Source organism: Aquarana catesbeiana, linkage group LG09 (assembly GCF_042186555.1).
Source record: "Aquarana catesbeiana isolate 2022-GZ linkage group LG09, ASM4218655v1, whole genome shotgun sequence".
Lineage (NCBI taxonomy): Eukaryota > Metazoa > Chordata > Amphibia > Anura > Ranidae > Aquarana > Aquarana catesbeiana.
The window spans coordinates 306,881,110-306,902,836 of NC_133332.1; the positions used below are offsets into that span (position 1 = coordinate 306,881,110).

General features: G+C 40.7%; 2 protein-coding genes across 2 annotated transcripts in view; one reads left to right on the forward strand and one right to left on the reverse strand.

Moving 5' to 3' along the window:
* LOC141108705 (uncharacterized) overlaps positions 1 to 21,727 on the reverse strand; it is a 112,251-nt gene that overhangs the window by 90,149 nt on the left and 375 nt on the right. The gene's annotated exons all lie outside the window — the stretch shown is intronic.
* The window catches only part of LOC141108706 (uncharacterized), a 71,110-nt gene continuing 68,209 nt past the window's right edge, over positions 18,827 to 21,727 (forward strand). Inside the window, exon 1 of the mRNA XM_073600576.1 lies at positions 18,827 to 19,074. Within this exon, the coding sequence (XP_073456677.1) occupies positions 19,014 to 19,074 (61 nt within the window). The 5' untranslated portion in view covers positions 18,827 to 19,013. The remainder of the gene's footprint in view (positions 19,075 to 21,727) is intronic.

Genomic DNA, 21,727 nt, shown 5'->3' on the forward strand with positions numbered 1-21,727 from the left:
GGGGCTTTGGGGTGGGAGGGGCAGAGCCCCCCTGCTCCAAAGCACCCCCCCATGTTGAGGGCATGTGGCCTTTCTTGACCTGCCAGGCTGCATGCTCGGATAAGGATCTGGCATGGTTTTTGTGGGACCCCACGCCGTTTTTAATTTGGTGTGGGGGTTGCCCTCAAAATCCATACCAGACCGAAGTGTCTTGGGGGGCCCCACACTATTTTTTGGAGTGAGGTTTCATCCATACCAAAGCCAATTGTTTTGATTGGTCAAAGGACAAGTTGAAATTATCTCAAAGCCAGATCAAAATTGGGTCCCGTTCATTGAAGTCGCATGGAAGTTGGACCTGAAGTCGCAGGGCTTCAGTGTGAACATAGCCTAAAATCAAACAAATTGTACAATTACAACTGTAAGCTGGATGAAAGCCACAGAGGTTGTCAGTCCTGGACCCGGCTGGATGGAGGAGCCAGCTAGTTGCAGCTCCGAGAAGGGAACCACTAGGGTTGTTACCAAAGTTGGAGAGTCACCAAGACTGGGGGCACTACCCCTCTGTGGATCACTGCCTCTGGAAGAAGTCACCTCTGAAGTGGAATGCAGTGAGCCGCAAAGGTTGCCGGAACACGTTTCGGAAGACTCAATACTTTCTTCATCAGCCTGAGCTAAATGCTAACCTCCAGGCTGATGAAGGTAATATTGAGTCTTCTGGAACGCGTTCCAGTATACTTTGCGGCTCACTGCATCCCATTTCAGAGGTGACTTCTTCCAGAGGTGGCGATCCATGGGCGGTAGAGTTCGCGGTCTACTTTGCTTATCCAGATTGTAGTTCTATTTGGCTTAGTGCTTACTATACAGGTTTTTATTTATTCATTTATGCATCATGTTTACTGTACTTATGTTTACTTTAATTGCTGCTTTTATTGAGATATTTTCCTGTGCGGTTATCTCCTATTTTGTGCATAAAGTTATTTTACAGCCCTTTGTGGCGCTAAGGACAAAATATCCTTTTTGAGCATTGTAAGCACTCCTGCCAATGTTAAATGTTTTGCCTCATCCCTGTAAACTGATACATTCTGCTGGAGAGCTTGTGCTTTTGAAACACAACAGACTTGCTGACTAAATCATTAGATGAAGATAGAAGAAAGAAAGCCTAAAAAAGAAAATGAATGCAGCCATCCCATCTAAGAATTTGTAAGCTGCAAAATAAAAAATGTTTGCTTTTGGGTTGAATACTGCTTTAACCCACCGGGAGATTTACCCCCCTTCATGACCAGGCCATTTTTGCGATACGGCACTGCGTTACTTTAACCTCTTAAAGCTGGAGCCTCCCTTTAGGTTTATGACACTGGGAGGTGGGGCGGGGCTCAAGAGCATCCGAAAACTCGGTTTCGGTTAGGCGCCGGTAACTGTGTCGGGAAGGCGTATAGCGCGCTCTCAGCACAGCTGTATGGACAGCAATTTACGCAAATATGCAGCACCAAGGACCAGGCGCCAAGAGGCCGCATATTTGCACACGGTCGGCAGTAAGGGCTAACCTGACAATTGCACAGTCATGCAACGCTGTAAATTAAATTTATGCCCTTTTTTCCCACATATAGAGCTTTCTTTTGGTGGTATTTGATCACCTCTGCATTTTTTTATTTTTCACGCTATAAACAAAAAAAGCCGCCTTTTTTTTTTTTTTTTTTTAAAAACAATATTTTTTTACTTTCTGCTATAAAACATCCATTTACAAAAAGTAAAAAATCGAATTTCTTCATCAATTTAGGCCAATATTTAATCTGCTACATATTTTTGGTAAAAAAAAATCCCAGTAAGCGTATACTGATTGGTTTGCGCAAAAGATATAGCGTCTACAAACTATGGGATATATACTGGAATTTTTTTTGTTAATTTTTTTCTTTTTTATACTAATAATGGCGGCAATCACAGACTAGTAGGACTGTGATATTGCGGTGGAAAAAATAAAATAAAATAAAAATATGCACTGTCACTGTACTAATGACACTGGCTGGGAAGGGGTCAAAGGGTTAACTGTGTGCCTAGCCAGTGTTTGAACTGCTTTTAGTAAGGGAAGTGATGGATTTTATTACCTGCTTAGCAGGGAAACAAAATCCACCACATTCCTGATGACAGGACAGAGCTCTGCATTGTTTACTTAGAGCTCTGTTCTGTGTCTCTGCCTGATGATCAGCGGGTGCCAGCGAACATCTATTGGTCGGCATGCGCTGATTGGCTTGTGCCGTGTGTAATCATAGCACAGCCACGGGTGGGGGGTGCGGGCGCGTTCGCATGCCCCTTATCCGCAAGTGCCGGTTCACGTACTAGGTACGTGGTCCGGTGCAGGAGAGCCGCTCGGCCGCTTTATAAGTATGTTATTCAGTCGGCAAGCGGTTAAAAGTGGCAGAAGGGGGTCTCCCCACCCGTCGCCTTTACCGGGCTCTCCTGTCCTACTGAGGAGCTTGGTATCCAGCGACCGGTCACATCAGATACCCTAGACCCTGGGTTGGCAACCCATCGATCGCGATCTACTTGTCGATCGTGGGAAGCCGACAGGTACAGTGCCTTACAAAAGTATTCACCCCCCTTGGCTTTTTACCTATTTTGTTACATTACAGCCTTTAGTTCAATGCTTTTTTTAATCTGAATTATACATGATGGATCAGAACACAATAGTCTAAGTTGGTGAAGTAAAATTAGAAAAATATATACATAAAACTATTTTTCAGAAATAAAAAACTGATAATTGGCATGTGTGTATGTATTCACCCCCTTTGTTATGAAGCCCATAAAAAAAGCTCTGGTGCAACCAATTACCTTCAGAAGTCACATAATTAGTGAAATGATGTCCACCTGTGTGTAATCTAAGTGTCACATGATCTGTCATTACATATACACACCTTTTTGAAAGGCCCCAGAGGCTGCAACACCTAAGCAAAAGGCACCACTAACCAAACACTGCCATGAAGACCAAGGAACTCTCCAAACAAGTAAGGGACAATGTTGTTGAGAAGTACAAATCAGGGTTAGGTTAAAAAAAAATATCCAAATCTTTGATGATCCCTAGGAGCACCATCAAATCTATTATAATGTCAGGGCTGGCTCAGCCCTTTCTTCTCTGAGCTGGCCGCTTAGCTGTCGGCTAATTGGTTCCACAGTTAACCAGCTGTTGTGGATCTACTCATCAGTCCCGCCTACTTAAGGATCTCCAGCTCACTTCATTCCTGCCTTCGCCTTGGTCACATCACAAGAAACTATCTCCTGCGTTCCTGTTTAAAGACTGGCTTTGCTGACATCCCTTCTGGCTCCTTATCCTGCTTGCTGTTCCTCTACTTGGATCCTTGACTTCTGGCCTGGCTGATTACCCGATCTGGTTACTGAACTCTGGCTTGGCTGACTACCTGATCCGGTTACTGGACTCTGGCTATGCTTTGACGACGCTTACTCTATTTACCTTTTTTATTTTTATTATTAAACAAGTGTGATTTTACTGTACTTCTGTCTCGGTCTGGTTCATGGTTTCTGACACATAACCAAATGGAAAGAACATGGCACAACAGCAAACCTGCCAAGAGATGGCCGCACACCAAAACTCACGGACCGGGCAAGGAGGGCATTAATCAGAGAGGCAGCACAGAGACCTAAGGTAACCCTGGAGGAGCTGCAGAGTTCCACAGCAGAGACTGGAGTATCTGTACATAGGACGACAATAAGCCGTACGCTCCATAGAGTTGGGCTTTATGGCAGAGTGGCCAGAAGAAAGTCATTACTTTCAGCAAAAAACAAAATGGCACGTTTTGAGTTTGGGGAAAGGCATGTGGGAGACTCCCAAAATGTATGGAGGAAGGTGCTCTGGTCTGATGAGACTAAAATTGAACTTTTTGGCCATCAAAGAAAACGCTATGTCTGGCGCAAACCCAACACATCACATCATCCAAAGAACACCATACCCACTGTGAAACATGGTGGTGGCAGCATCATGCTGTGGGGGTGTTTTTCAGCAGTCGGGACTGGGAAACTGGTCAGAGTTGAGGGAAAGATGGATGGTGCTAAATACAGGGATATTCTTGAGCAAAACCTGTAGCACTCTGTGTGTGATTTGAGGCTAGGACGGAGGTTCACCTTCCAGCAGGACAATGACCCCAAACACACTGCTAAAGCAACACTTGAGTGGTTTAAGGGGAAACATGTAAATGTGTTGGAATGGCCTAGTCAAAGCCCAGAACTCCATCCAATAGAAAATCTGTGGTCAGACTTAAAGATTGCTGTTCACAAGCGCAAATCATCCATGGGAATGGGCAAAAATCCCAGTGGCAAGCTCATAGAGACTTATCCAAAGCAACTTGAACCTGTGATAGCCGCAAAAGGTGGCTCTACAAAGTATTGACTATAGCAGGGTGAATACTTATACATATTGACCTTTTCTGTTATTTTGTCCTATTTGTTGTTTGCTTCACAATAAAAAAATAATAATAATCTTCAAAGTTGTGGGCATGTTCTGTAAATTAAATGATGCAAATCCTCAAACAATTCATGTTAATTCCAGGTTGTGAGGCAACAAAACAGGAAAAATCCCAAGGGGGGTGAATACTTTTGCAAGGTACTGTAGATCACGATCAGGGCTGTGCCAATGCTTCCTCCAGGCTCCCCTGGCATTACTCTCCCTTCACTGGCAGGAGAGGAGGGAGGCAGCACCGTGATGGATGGGGGGCGGGACCGGGAGCTGCTTTAGATAACTTTGCAAGTTAACTAGCGGGTAAATGGGTGCTAGGAGATCCCAGCAACCAATCATCAGCTTATTAACATAAAAAGTTAACCAAAGCAGCTCCTGGTCCCACCCTCCATCCAGCACTGTGCTTCATCTCACTCCTCTGTCATGGACAGCCCCTGTAAGGTAGGAGAGAGCCACCTACAGCTGTGTGTTGGGTGCAACAACGGTAAGAGCAATAGAGGGGCAGAGGACACTACTGGGGGGGGGGTGCAGAGGATAGTGCTGTGCAGGGGGGGTAGAGTTGCCACCTCTTCCCTTTAAACCCGAATACATTTTCATTACACAATTATTAATTAAGGTGGTAATTAAATTCATTGGTGCCTTATCTGCAAACCTCAGAACCTGTGTGATTCATATGTGTTAGGTTTTAAAGGGATGAAGTGGCAACCCTGGGGGGGGGGGCAGGGGAGAGGACGCTACTGGGGGGGGCACTACAGGAGGGTAGAGGCATTACTGGGGGGGTGGTTTGGTGCAGAGGACACTGCTATGGGGGGTGGGCACTACTGGGGGGGTAGAGGGCATTACGGGGGGGGGGGTTTGGTGCAGAGGACACTGCTATGGGGGGAGGGCACTACAGGGGGGGCAGAGGGCATTACCAGAGGGGTTTGATGCAGAGGACACTGCTATGGGGGAGGGCATTACTGGGGGGTGGTTTGGTGCAGAGGACACTTTTATGGGGGGAGGGCACTACAGGGGGGTAGAGGGCATTATGGGGGGGTTGGTGCAGAGGGCACTGCTATGGGGGAGGGCACTACAGGGGGGTAGAGGGCATTACGGGGGGGGTGGTTGGTGCAGAGGACACTGCTATGGGGGAGGGCACTACAGGGGGGGCAGAGGGCATTACCAGGGGGTTTGGTGCAGAGGACACTGCTATGGGGGAGGGCACTACGGGGGGGCAGAGGGCATTACTAGGGGGGTTTGGTGCAGAGGACACTGCTATGGGGGGAGGGTATTACTGGGGGGGTGGTTTGGTGCAGAGGACACTGCTATGGGGGTGGGCACTACAGGGGGGGGCAGAGGGCATTACCGGGGGGTTTGGTGCAGAGGACACTGCTATAGGGGGGGCAGAGGACACTGCTATAGGGAGGCAGAGGGCACTACAGAGAGGGGGGACAGAGGAGACTACTGTGGGGGGTTGCAGAGGACACTGCTATGAAGGGGGGCACTACAGAGGGGGAGGCAGAGGACACTACTATGTGGGGGCAGAGAGCACTACAGAGGAAACTACTGTGGGGGGGGGGGTGTTTGCAGAGGACACTGCTATGGAGGGGGGGCACTACAGAGGGAGGGCAGAGGACACCACTGTGTGGGGGGGTGCAGTGGACACTGCTATGGGGGGGCACTATGGGGGGAGCAGAGGACATTACTGGGGGTGTTTGGTGCAGAGGACACTGCTATGGGGGGCAGAGGTCACTAGTGTGTGTGGGGGGGGTGGCAGATGGCACTACAGAGGGGGGGGCAAAGGAAACTACTGTGAGGGGGCTGCAGAGGACACTGCTATCAAGGGGGGCACTACAGAGGGGGCAGAGGACACTACTGTGTGGGGGGTGCAGAGAGCACTACAGTGGGGGAGGTAGGCAGAGGACACTGCTTTGGGGGGCAGGGCCGCTAATAAGGCAATACAACTGGTCCTGTTCTGGGTCCAGGCCTCATCAGCTAAACGGGGGGGGGGGTCCAGGGCAGCTTTATTGTTTATTTCTGCCTAAATGAATAAACAGATTTTACTAGACCACACACCTCTCCTACTTGCTTACCAGGGCTTAAATTGCATTTCCCTGGGCCCCATCACATCAACAGAGGGGCACAGGAGGTGACTTTTTTTTTTCATTTTTGGGGCGTAGGCGGATAAAGTTAATGCCGCTGTTCTGATGCACCTCGGTGGGGTTGGAGGGGCCCCGTCAGGAAGGCTGTACGGTACCTCATGATTTCTAACAGAAGCCCTGTTCAGGGCGCACAGGACACTACTGTTGGGGGGGGGGGTCAGAAGACACTACCGTGTGTGTGTGTGTGTGTGTGTGTGGAGGGGGGGCAGAGGACACTACAATGTGTGTGTGTGGAGGGGGGGCAGAGGATACTACCATGTGTGTGGAGGAGGGGTCAGAAGACACTACCGTGTGTGTGTGTGTGTGGAGGGGGGGCAGAGGACACTACCATGTGTTTGTGTGGAGGGGGGTCAGAAGACACTACCATGTGTGTGTGTGTGGAGGGGGGGTCAGAAGACACTACCGTGTGTGTGTGTGGAGGGGGGGTCAGAAGACACTACCGTGTGTGTGTGTGTGTGTGGAGGGGTGGCAGAGAACACTACCATGTGTGTGGAGGGGGGGCAGAGGACACTACCGTGTGTGTGTGTGTGTGGAGGGGGGGTCAGAAGACACTACCGTGTGTGTGTGTGGAGGGGTGGCAGAGAACACTACCATGTGTGTGGAGGGGGGGCAGAGGACACTACCGTGTGTGTGTGTGTGTGGAGGGGGGGCAGAGGACACTACCATATGTGTGTGTGGAGGGGGAGGCAGAGGACACTACCATGTGTGTGGAAGGGGGGCAGAGGACACTACCATGTGTGTGGAGGGGGGGCAGAGGACACTACCGTGTTTGTGTGTGTGTGGAGGGGGGGGCAGAGGACACTACCATATGTGTGTGTGGAGGGGGGGGCAGAGGACACTACCATGTGTGTGGAGGGGGGGCAGAGGACACTACCATGTGTGTGGAGGGGGGGCAGAGGACATTACCGTGTGTGTGTGGAGGGGGGGCATAGGACACTACCATATGTGTGTGTGGAGGGGGCAGAGGACACTACCATGTGTGTGTGTGGAGGGGGCAGAGGACACTACCATGTATGTGGAGGGGGGGCAGAGGACACTACCATGTATGTGGGGGGGGCAGAGGACACTACAGCAGGAGGGCATAGTATATTACTTGGTGATTTGAAGCAGGGCAGAAGACACTACTGTGACACACTATGTGTTTTCTTTGGAGGCTTTTTTTTTTTTTTAAAGGGCGACGATGACAACCCCCCCCACCCCCTCCCCCCCGGGGATCTTTGAATTCCTTCATGTTGTCCACATAGATCTCAACCTCTGACATATTGTCTACCCCTGATCTAGACAGGGTGAGAGGAACTTCTGTTGTTGAGACAGAAAAGGACCTTCACTCAACTATTCCCACAAGGTCGGAAGAACGCAGTTGTCTAAAAATGTCTTTGTGGGATAATGGAGAAAATTGTATTTTGTGAACAAAAATGTAATTGTTTAGGATACACGGGGGGTTTAGTAAACCACTTGTCACACAGTTCGTGTTTGCATCTACTTTAAGTTGGAAAGGTATTCATATCCTAAAGGTATTTACCAAACATGAAACTCAATGAGGTAACCAGAATAACAGCTTAACCACATGACCTCTGGAAGGTTTTACCCCCCCCCCCCTTCATGGTCAATTGATTTTTTCCTATTCGGCACTGCGTTACTATAACAATTCCATGGTCATGGTCATGGTCATGGTCATGGTCATGCAATGCTGTACCCAAATTAAATGAATATAAGTTTTTCCACATAAATAGAGCTTTCTTTTATTTGATCATCTCTGTTTTTTTTACTTTGTATTCTATAAACATAAAAAAAATATCAAATTGTGAAAAAAGAAACCAATATTTTTTACTTTCTGCTTTAAACCATATACAATTTAAAAAAATCCAATTTCATCATCAATTTGGGCCAGAATGTATTCTGCTACATGTCTTTTTTAAAGCTAATCCCAAAAAGTGTATATTCATTGGTTCACATGAAAGTTTTAGTGTCTACAGACTATGTTACAGTATAGCACAAAAGTGAGTACACCCCTCACGTTTTTGTAAATATTTTCTTCTATCTTTTCATGTGACAACACTGAAGAAATGACACTTTGCTACAATGTAAAGTAGTGAGTGTACAGCTTGTATAACAGTGTAAATTTGTTGTCCCCTCAAAATAACTTAACACACAGCCATTAATGTCTAAACCGCTAGCAACAAAAGTCAGTACATCCCTAAGTGAAGTTGTCCTAATTGGGCCCAAAGTGTCAATATTTTGTGTGGCCACCATTATTTTCCAGCACTGCCTTAACCCTCTTGGGCATGGAGGTCACCAGAGCTTCACAGGTTGCCACTGGAGTCCTCTTCCACTCCTCCATGACGACATCACGGAGCTGGTGGATGTTAGAGACCTTGCGCTCCTCCACCTTCTGTTTGAGGATGCCCCACAGATACTCAGTAGGGTTTAGGTCTGGAGACATGCTTGGCCAGTCCATTACCTTTACCCTCAGCTTCTTTAGCAAGGCAGTGGTCATCTTGGAGGTGTATTTGGGGTCATTACCATGTTGGAATACTGCCCTGTGGCCCAGTCTCCGAAGGGGCGGATCATGCTCTGCTTCAGTATGGCACAGTACATGTTGGCATTCATGGTTCCCTCAATGGACTGTAGTTCCCCAGTGCTGGCAGCACTCATGCAGCCCCAGACCATGACACTCCCACCACCATGCTTGACTGTAGGCAAGACACACTTGTCTTTGTACTCCTCACCTGGTTGCTGCCACGCACGCTTGTCACCATCTGAACCAAATACGTTTATCTTGGTCTCATCAGACCACAGGACAGCACTCATACGTCTATTTCTCAAAGGCAACCTCTGGATATGATGCTGAGCATGTGCACTCAACATCTTTGGTCGACCATGGTAAGGCCTGTTCTAAGCGGAACCTGTCCTGTTAAATCACTGTATGGTCTTGGCCACTGTGCTGCAGCTCAGTTTCAGGGTCTTGGCAATCTTCTTATAGCCTAGGCCATCTTTATGTAGAGCAACAATTCTTTTTTTCAGATCCTCAGAGAGTTCTTTGCCATGAGGTGCCATGTTGAACTTCCAGTGACCAGTATGAGAGAGTGAGAGCGATAACACCAAATTTAACACACCTGCTCCCCATTCCCACCTAAGACCTTGTAACACTAACGAGTCACATGACGCTGGGGAGAGAAAATGGCTAATGGGGCCTAATTTGGACATTTTCACTTAGGGGTGTACTCACTTTTGTTGCCAGCGGTTTAGACATTAATGGCTGTGTGTTGAGTTATTTTGAGGGGACAGCAAATTTACACTGTTATACAAGCTGTACACTCACTACTTTACATTGTAGACAAGTGTCATTTCTTCAGTGTTGTCACATGAAAAGATAGAAGAAAATATTTACAAAAATGTGAGGGGTGTCCTTACTTTTGTGAGATACTGTATATACACTATATTGCGAAAAGTATTGGCTTTACACGCACATGAACTTTAATGGCATCCAGTCTTAGTCTGTAGGGTTCAATATTGAGTTGGCCCACCCTTTGCAGCTATAACAGCTTCAACTCTTCTGGGAAGGCTGTCCTATTCGAAATTCGAATTTTTGAAGATGGTTATATTCTTTCTATTCTATTGTTTGTTTTCATTTCTATTCTATGATTTTATTTTCTGTTTTTATTCTTTTCTTTTCTATTATATTCTATTATTTTTTATTCTATTCAAAATCAAATTTATTCTATTTGAAATTCGATTTTTTGGAAAATCGTTATGTTATATTCTATTATTCTTTTATATTCTAGTCTATTCTTTTGTATTCTATTCTAATCTATTCTTTTCTATTCTATTCAAATTTATTCTATTTGAATTTTGGAAAATGGTTATATTCTTTATATTCTATTATTTTCTATCTATGTATTCTATTCCATTGTGTTCTATTCTATTGTTTTTTTAATTCTATTATAATATTTTCTATTTATTCTATTCTATTGTTTTTTTTTTATTGTATCATATCCTTTTATTTATTCTGTTCTTTTTCTATTCTATTCAAATTTGAATTTTTTCTATTCGACATTTGAATTTCAGAAGAAGATTATATTCTTTCTATTTTTTTCTATTCTATTGTATTTTTTTTTCTATTCTATTGCATTCAAATTTATTCTATATCAGAAGATGGCTAAATTCTTTCTATTTTATTCTATTCTATTGTATTTTTTTTCTATTCTATTGTATTCAAATTTATTCTATATCAGAAGATGGTTAAATTCTTTCTATTTTATTCTATTTTTTTATTTTACTCTATTCTATTCTGTTCTTTTATTTACTATTCTATTTTGTTCTCTTTTACTCTAATCTTTTCTATTTTATTCTTCTATTTTCTATTCTATCCCTTTATTTTTTATTCTATATTTTTTCTATTCTTTTATTTTCTATTCTGTTCTGTTTTACTCTATTATATTATATTCTTTTATTTTCTATTCTATTCTGTTCTTTTATTTACTATTCTATTTTGTTCTCTTTTACTCTAATCTTTTCTATTTTATTCTTTTATTTTCTATTCTATATTTTTTCTATTCTTTTATTTTCTATTCTATTCTATTCTATGTATGTGGAGGGGGGGCAGAGGACACTACCGTGTGTGTTGTGTGGGGGGGGGCAGAGGACAATACCATGTATGTGGAGGGGGGGCAGAGGACACTACCGTGTGTGTGTGGAGGGGGGCAGAGGACAATACCATGTATGTGGAGGGGGGGCAGAGGACACTACCATGTGTGTGTGTGTGGAGGGGGCAGAGGACACTACCATGTATGTGGAGGGGGGGGGGCAGAGTTCACTACAGCAGGAGGGCATAGTATATTACTTGGTGATTTGAAGCAGGGCAGAAGACACTACTGTGACACACTATGTGTTTTCTTTGGAGGCTTTTTTTTTTTGAAAGGGCGACGATGACAACGCCCATCACCCCCCCCCCCCTGGGGATCTTTGATTTCCTTCATGTTGTCCACATAGATCTCAACCTCTGACATATTGTCTACCCCTGATCTAGACAGGGTGAGAGGAACTTCTGTTGTTGAGACAGAAAAGGACCTTCACTCAACTATTCCCACAAGGTCGGAAGAACGCAGTTGTCTAAAAATGTCTTTGTGGGATAATGGAAAAAACTGTATTTTGTGAACAAAAATGTAATTGTTTAGGATACACGGGGGGTTTAGTAAACCACTTGTCACACAGTTCGTGTTTGCATCTACTTTAAGTTGGAAAGGTATTCATATCCTAAAGGTATTTACTAAACATGAAACTCAATGAGGTAACCAGAATAACAGCTTAACCACTTGACCTCTGGAAGGTTTTACCCCCCCCCCCCTTCATGTCAGGTGATTTTTTTCCTATTCGGCACTGCGTTACTATAACAATTGCATGGTCATGGTCATGGTCATGCAATGCTGTACCCAAATTAAATGAATATGCGTTTTTCCACATAAATAGAGCTTTCTTTTATTTGATCATCTCTGTTTTTTTTTATTTTGTATTCTATAAACATAAAAAAAATATTGAAAATTATGAAAAAAGAAACCAATATTTTTTTCTTTCTGCTTTAAACCATATCCAATTAAAAAAATCCAATTTCTTCATTAATTTTGGCCAGAAAGTATTCTGCTACATGTCTTTGGTAAAGCTAATCCCAAAAAGTGTATATTCATTGGTTCACATGAAAGTTTTAGTGTCTACAGACTGTTACAGTATAGCACAAAAGTGAGTACACCCCTCACGTTTTTTGTAAATATTTTATTCTATCTTTTCATGTGACAACACTGAAGAAATGACACTTTGCTACAATGTAAAGTAGTGAGTGTACAGCTTGTATAACAGTGTAAATTTGCTGTCCCCTCAAAATAACTCAACACACAGCCATTAATGTCTAAACCGCTGGCAACAAAAGTGAGTACACCCCTAAGTGAAGTGGATGTTAGAGACCTTGCGCTCCACCACCTTCTGTTTGAGGATGCCCCACAGATGCTCAATAGGGTTTAGGTCTGGAGACATGCTTGGCCAGTCCATCACCTTTACCCTCAGCTTCTTTAGCAAGGCAGTGGTCATCTTGGAGGTGTATTTGGGGTCATTACCATGTTGGAATACTGCCCTGTGGCCCAGTCTCTGAAGGGAGGGGATCATGCTCTGCTTCAGTATGTCACAGTACATGTTGGCATTCATGGTTCCCTCAATGATCTGTAGCTCCCCAGTGCCGGCAGCACTCATGCAGCCCCAGACCATGACACTCCCACCACCATGCTTGACTGTAGACAAGACACACTTGTCTTTGTACTCCTCACCTGGTTGCCCCCACACACGCTTGTCACTATCTGAACTAAATACGTTTATCTTGGTCTCAGCAGACCACAGGACAGCACTCATACGTCTATTTCTCAAAGGCAACCTCTGGATATGACGCTGAGCATGTGCACTCAACATCTTTGGTCGACCATGGTAAGGCCTGTTCTAAGTGGAACCTGTCCTGTTAAATCACTGTATGGTCTTGGCCACTGTGCTGCAGCTCAGTTTCAGGGTCTTGGCAATCTTCTTATAGCCTAGGCCATCTTCATTGTAGAGCAACAATTTTTTTTTCTGATCCTCAGAGAGTTCTTGGCCATGAGGTGAACTTCCAGTGACCAGTATGAGAGAGTGAGAGCGATAACACCAAATTTAACACACCTGCTCCCCATTCCCACCTAAGACCTTGTAACACTAACGAGTCACATGACACTGGGGAGGGAAAATGGCTAATTGGGCCTAATTTGGACATTTTCACTTAGGGGTGTACTCACTTTTGTTGCCAGCGGTTTAAACATTAATGGCTGTGTGTTGAGTTATTTTGAGGGGACAGCAAATTTACACTGTTATACAAGCTGTACACTCACTACTTTACATTGTAGCAAAGTGTCATTTCTTCAGCGTTGTCACATGAAAAGATAGAATAAAATATTTACAAAAATGTGAGGGGTGTCCTTACTTTTGTGAGATACAGTATATACACTATATTGCGAAAGGTATTGGCTTTACACGCACATGAACTTTAATGGCATCCAGTCTTAGTCCGTAGGGTTCAATATTGGGTTGGCCCACCCTTTGCAGCTATAACAGCTTCAACTCTTCTGGGAAGGCTGTCCACAAGGTTTAGGAGTGTGTCTATGGGAATGTTTGACCATTCTTCCAGAAGAGCATTTGTGAGGTCAGGCACTGATGTCGGACAAGAAGGCCTGGCTCGCAGTCTCCGCTCTAATTCATCCCAAAGGTGTTCTATCTGGTTGAGGTCAGGACTCTGTGAAGGCCAGTCAAGTTCCTCCACCCCAAACTCGCTCATCCATGTCTTTATGGACCTTGCTTTATGCACTGGTCCAAACCTTTTGGTGGAGGGGGGGATTAGGGTGTGGGGGTTGTTTTTTCAGGGGTTGGGCTTGGCCCCTTAGTTCCAGTGAAGGGAACGTTTAGGACATTTTGGACAATTTCATGCTCCCAACTTTGTGGGAACAGGTTGGGGATGGCCCCTTCCTTTTCCAACATGACTGCGCACCAGTGCACAAAGCAAGGTCCGTAAAGACATGGATGAGCGAGGTTGACTTTTTTCAGCAAAATGGACGCAAGGAAAATCTACCAATCAGAAAACAGAGGTCTCAGTCCCATAATTGGTTTCTTTGAACTTGCAGTTTACATACCAACTTTATTGACTAGTGTAATTGTTGGGTAAATCACAGTCACAGGAATCTACGGTCGTACAAGGCTAAATTATTGTTTGACCTGAAGGTGAAGGAGATTTATGAGTGCAAGCTTAGCACTTTTGCCTTGGAGCTCTAGGGTAACAGGTAAATGCCAACCTGAATGATGGTTGCATGTTCTCTATGCGCTTCCTTACGTTTTCTTCCAAAGACATGGTGATGACTCCTGTCTAAATCTACCTTAGTATACTGTACATGTGAGGTTCTAGAAATCTTAGGAGCCCCATTGGGAGACAGGAACACAGTGTTGTCAACCTATAACAGGACATGCCTAACCAAGAACCTCCATGGTAGGATCACCAGTGATTATTATTTGACATGTGCGGTACGTTTCGTTCCGATTTAACATTCGGACGGATTTCTAGTAATTCAGAAATTCGGATGCATCCAAATTTCCGAATTGCAACAGTAATTAATTTAAACGAATCCCAAATAACGAAACAAAAGTCGAATTCAAATAGTTTTTGAATCAAATTTGAATTTCCAAAGAGAATAAAATAGAACCGAAACGGAATAGAATAGAAAACAATACAATAGAAAATAAAAGAATAGAATATAACAGAGTAAAACAGAACATAATAAAAAATAAAAGAAGAGAAAAAAATAGACTAGAAAAAAAGGGATAGAATAGAAAATAAAAGAATAGAGTAAAACGGAACAAAATTAGAATAGAAAATAAAAGAACAGAAAAAAATAGAATAGTAAACAAAGGAATACAATAAAATAGAATAAAAAATAGAACAGAATAAAATAGAATACCATCTTATAAAATTTGAATTTCAAATAGAATAAATTAGCATTTGAATAAAATAGAAAAGAATAGAATAGAATTAAAAAACAATAGAATGAATATAGTCATTTCCCAAAATTTGAATAAAAGGAATTTGAATAGAAAAAAGAATAGAATTGACTAGAATAGAAAAGAATAGAATAGAAAAAAACAATAGAATAAAATAAAATAGAAATAATATAACCATCGTCCAAAATTCAAATTTTGAATAGAATAAATTTGAATAGCATATAATAGAAAAGAATAAAATAGAATAGAAAATAAAATTAAATAATATAATAGATTAAACAATAGAAAATAATAGAATAGAAGGAATATAACAATATAACTAATATATAAATAGGGATGGGAATTGTAGAGAGCACTCCGGAGATATCTTGCTACTCTGTAGTTCAGCAGCACTTCCTCCAGCCAGATCTGTATTTATTATTATTATTTTTTTTTAACTGCCCTGTTGATGGGCCTTTGGTGAAATATCGGGGATCTAAACAGACCCGCGATGTCTCACATTTGAGACAAAGAAAGGGACTGAGGACACAGGTTCATCAACCACTTTCTCTGCAGCCTCAGCTGCACTGGGCAGTGAGTGAACAGGAAGCACTCTGGGGCTCCCTGTTCATCTACAAACTGAAGCATAGTAAACACAGTTTACTATGCTTTACTGATGAATGGACATAGAAGCGATAGGTGCCGATCGCTCACTGTGTTCATTCAGAAAAGGAAGGGTCTGGTAAATATGTCGTCCAGTGGATTTGCACATACATTTATTCTGTGGAAATGGGGCTACACTATATTACCAAAAGTATTGGGACGCCTGCCTTTACACGCACATGAACTTTAATGGCATCCCAGTCTTCGTCTGTAAGGTTCAATATTGAGTTGGCCCACCCTTTGCAGCTATAACAGCTTCAACTCTTCTGGGAAGGCCGTCCACAAGGTTTTGGAGTGTGTCTATGGGAATGTTTGACCATTCTTTCAGAAGTGCATTTGTGAGGTCAGGCGATGTGGACGAGAAGGCCTGGCTCTCAGTCTCCGCTCTATATCATCCCAAAGGTGTTCTATTGGGTTGAGGTCAGGACTCTGTGCAGGCCGCTCAAGTTCCTCCACCCCAAACTCACTCATCCATGTCTTTGTGGACCTTGCTTTGTGCACTGGTGCGCAGTCATGTTGGAACAGGAAGGGGCCATCCCCAAACTGTTCCCACAAAGTTGGGAGCATGAAATTGTCCAAAATGTCTTGGTATGTTGATGTCTTAAGAGTTCCCTTCACTGGAACTAAGGGGCCAAGTCCAACCCCTGAAAACAACCCCACACCATAATCTTCACCACATGATTTGTGCACTGGTCCAATGTGCTTAAAGGTGACTTTTTTTTTTTTTAATTACATTTATTTTTTAATTATTGCATTTTAGTGTAAATATGAGATGTGAGGTCTTTTTGACCCCAGATCTCATATTTAAGAGGTCCTGTCATGCTTTTTTTCTATTACGAGGGATGTGTACATTCCTTGTAATAGGAATAAAGGTGACCCTAAATTATTTTTTTAAAAGGACAGTGTCAAAATAAAAATAAAAAGTAAAATAAATAAGAAAAAAAATAAAAATTGAAATCGCCCTGTCCCGATGTGCTCGCACGCAGAAGCGAACGCATACGTGAGTAGCGGCCGCATATGAAAACTGTGTTCAAACCACACATGTGAGGTATTGCCGCGATCGTTAGAGCGAGAGCAATAATTCTAGCCCTAGACCTCCTCTGTAACTCAAAACTCGTAACCTGTAGAAATTTTTAAACCTCACCTATGGAGATTTTAAAGGGTAAACGTTTGTCGCCTTTCCACCAGCGGGCGCAATTTTGAAGCGTGACATGTTGGGTATCAATTTACTCTGTGTAACATTATCTTTCACAATATAAAAGAAAATTGGGCTAACTTTACTGTTGTCTTAAAAAAAAAAATGCGCTTGTAAGACAGCTGTGCAAATACGGTGTGACAAAGTATTGCAACGACCGCCATTTTATTCTCTAGGGTGTTAGAAAAAAAAAATTATATATATATATATATATATATATATATATATATATATATATATATAATGTTTGGTGGTTCTAAGTCATTTTCTAACAAAAAAACTGATTTTAACGTGTAAACACCAAGTATAAAAAATAGGCTTGGATCTTAAGTGGTTAAATCTAATTTATTCTATTCGAAATTCAATTTTTTGAAGATGGTTATATTCTTTCTATTCTATTGTTTTTTTCATTTCTATTCTATGATTTTCTTTTCTGTTTTATTATTTTCTTTTCTATTATATTCCATGACCTTCTATTCTATTCAAAATCAAATTTATTCTATTTGAAATCTGATTTTTTGGAAAATTGTTATGTTGTTATATTCTTTTTATTCTATTATTCTTTTATATTCTAGTCTATTCTATTCTTTTCTATTCTATTCAAATTTATTCTATTTGAATTTTGGAAAATGGTTATAATCTTTCTATTCTATTTATTCTATCCCATTCTATTGTTTTTTTAATTCAATTATATTATTTTATATTTATTCTATTCTATTGTTTTTTTTAATTCTATTATATTCTTTTATTTTCTATTCTGTTCTTTTTCTATTTTTTTTCTATTCTATTCAAATTTGAATTTTTTTTCTATTCGACATTTGAATTTCAGAAGAAGGTTATATTCTTTCTATTTTATTCTTATCTATTGTATTTTTTTTTTCTATTCTATTGCATTCAAATGTATTCTATTTCAGAAGATGGTTATATTCATTCTATTTTTTTATTTTACTCTATTCTATTCTATGCTTTTATTTTCTATTCTATTCTATTCTTTTATTTACTATTCTATTTTGTTCTCTTTTACTCTAATCTTTTCTATTTTATTTTTTTATTTTCTATCCCTTTATTTTCTATTCAACATTTTTTCTATTCTTTTATTTTCTGTTCTGTTTTACTCTATTATATTATTTTATTTTCTATTCTGTTCTTTTATTTACTATTCTATTTTGTTCTCTTTTACTCTAATCTTTTCTATTTTATTCTTTTATTTTCTATTCTATATTTTTTCTATTCTTTTATTTTCTATTCTATTCTATTCTTTTCTATTCCATTCCTTTATTTTTTATTATATTTTATTCTCTTAATTCAAATTCAATTTGAAAACGATTCAAATTTGAAAACCATTCGAATTTCGCTCGAAATGTTGTTTTGTTATTTCAGAATCGTTTACATTTGTTACAATTGTAATTCGGAAATTCAGATACGTCCGAATTTCCAAATAACGAAAAAGGTTGTCCTTTGATTCAAGTTGGGCATCCCATAAATCCCTTCACCCCATCCAAGTTGTTACCCCTAATAAAACATCAAAACAAAGCCAAAGGACTGACTTCTTGTGTTTGGATGAAAGCGGGGAATGCGTGTTGCCTGGCTGGGTAGGGGAGCCAGTTACCAGCAGTCCTTGCAGGAGGTAGTGCTACAAAGACAATTTTACTTGGCCGGTAGTAATTGGTCTTGCATAGGGACCCTGTTGATGATGGCTTGCTCAGCACTCCTCAAAGTTTTCTCATAATTTATCCAACACCTAAAAGTCTTGGCTTGAGTTATCCTTCAAGTGTTGCTTAACTTTCAAAATATTTAAGGGGGAGGGAGGCAGACTCCAGGCACTGCCCTTAATAGACAGCTTTCTACAAAATATAACAAGCCATCACAATTACAAACTGCTACAACTAGTTTTCCTTGTTGTTAGATTAATAATCGCAATAAGAACAGGATATATGAAAGTTGTGGTTGCTACACAAGGAACTTGGAGCTGCAGCTTACACATAGCATTTGTGCAGAAGACAAAATTTTACTCTCGTACTGGAAGTTCTACAATAACCCCAATATGGCGTATGAAGAAGGAGAGATGATTGAGTTCTTGACCATTTCAATGACCAGGATTACAGGTAAGAACATCTGAGTACTGTCAAACGTATCCAGCAACGGTTATACGCAAGAAACAGGTTCCTGAAACGTAGCACCACCTTTTTATAGAGCTTCAATAATTATTTTTAAATGCTTAATGAGATGCCATCATAATGAAAGTAAATAATCAGAACATATAGTCCAAAGGGGATTTAGAACCAATGGGCTGCTTCCTTCAATTAGGGCTACATACTAAATATGCTATATGGCCAAACATTTATGGACACCTGACCATCACACCAGTTGAGGTTGCTGGAAATCCTATTCCAACACCAGATGCAAAAATTCAAGCACGCAGCCATGCAATCTTCTTCGACGTATAATGGCATACTGAGGCATTTTAGATCATTGTGTGCCTCCAGATGTGGGGCAACAGTTTTGGGAATGCTCTATGATGATCTAGCATGAATATGCCCCACTGTACAAAGTCCACTCCATTAAGACATGGTTTGATCAGTTTGGTGTTGAGGAACTTGAGAAGGCTTTACAAAGCCATAAACGCAACCATTTGGAACACCTATGACAGGGTTTCTCAACCAGGGTTCCATGAAACCCTACTGTTCCTCCAGAGGTTGCTAGGGGTTTCTTGAGCAATGAGCAATTTGTGCTTCTGAGATAACTTCCCACTGATACCATTGATCTGTAGAGTTATCCATAAAGGGCTACCTCTTCACAATGACTTCCCACTGACCATCACACTAATGTATCATGAGTTGAAGATATAGAAATTCTTAGCAGGGGCTCCCTGAAACGGGAAAGTTATTCCCAAGGTTCTTCTGTGTTGAAAAGGTTGAGAAAGACTTCTCTATGGGATGAACTGGAATGCCAATTGTGAGCCAGTTCTTCTCCTCCAATGCCAGAACTTGACCTCATAAATGTCCTTTTGGCCAAGGGAGCACAAATTCTAACAGACACCCTCCAAACTCTTGCGGAAAGCCTTCCTAGAAGAGTGGAGGCTATTATAGGTGCAAAAAAGGGGGCAACTCCATACTAATACCAATGGTTTGAGAATGGGATGTCCAACAAGTTCATATAGGTGTGATGGTCATGTGTCCACCAACCTTAGTCTAAAAATGCTAATACAGGTCCTACATTTTAGATAGACGTGCTAATATCTGGGAGATGCAGTTAAGAAGATTTAGGATTTCATTCTTTCAAAGACGTGAAGAGTGCTAAATCCTATTGGTTGCAAGAGACAACATCTTTGGTCCGTTTTTCATAGCTCAAACCATGTGTAAGTAATTTCTAGATAAAAGTATATAGCATTCAACAGCATGCATTTTGCCTGACTTCGGCAAATGCATTGGGGTCACCTGGAAAAGTGGAATTAGGGTTTTTTTAAGCTTGATTTTGAATTAACCTTGGAGTACAAACGCCCCTTGCAGCTAAGTTCACTTCTGCAATTTAAGAACCAAAATTTTCAGCTTCAACCAGTAATTTTGTGGCAAAAACACTCCAATAATTTTTCTTTCCCTTTTTATTGGAATCATAACTTATGCACAAACACTGCAAACCCCAAAACTCACTGTAGGTACAAATTACAAGATGATACTTTTGTTAAAAAATATAATATAATAATTAGTATTAGTAGTAGTAGTAGTACTACTACTATCACCATTATCATTATTGTTTTTATGAGGGGTCTTCATAAAGTTTCTGCACTTTTTTATATTTAATAGAGTTAAAAATGTGTAGAAAGTTTTTGAAAAACCCTTTATATTATTATTTTATAATAATATGATATAATAATAATAATATTAATAGTACTACTGCTACTACTATTACTACTATCACTATTATCATTATTATTATTCCGATGGGTCTTCAAAAATTTCTGCACTTTTTTATGTTTAAAAGAGTTAAAAACAAAAATGCAGAACATTTTTGAAGAACCCTCATATTATTATTTTATTATAATATAATATAATAATAATAATAATAATAATAGTACTACTAATATTACCACTATCGCTATTATCATTATTATTATTACGAGGGGTCTTCAAAAAGTTTCTGCAATTTTTTATCTTTAATAGAGTTTAAAAAAATGCAGAAAGTTTTTGAAGAACCCTCATATTATTATTTCATAATAATATAACAATAATAATAGTACTACTACTACTATGAAGAACCCTCATATTATTATTTCATAATAATATAACAATAATAATAGTACTACTACTACTACTGTCACTATTATCTTTAATAGTATTACAAGGGGTCTTCAAAATGTTTCTGCAATTTTTTATATTTCATAGAGTTAAAAAAAGTGCCAACATTTTTTGAAGAACTCTTGTATTATTATTCGATAATAATATTATCAAATAATAATAACTGTTGTTGCTGTTATTATTGATGTTGTTGTTGTTATTATTGTTATCATTTAATAATATAAACAAATAATAATAATAATATGTTATTAAAAATATTGTTTTTTAAATTATAATTATTATAATATTATCTTGCAGGTTTTCAGTAAATTAACCTGGCCAAATAATTAGAAATTGAGAACTTTAACAAACAAAACCACACTTGGTTATCAATAAAAGCTTAACAGATTTAGGATATCGTTCTCTCAAATGCCCGGAGAGCCTGATTGGTTTCAGTGGGCAAGGCCTCCACCATTTTTTTTGG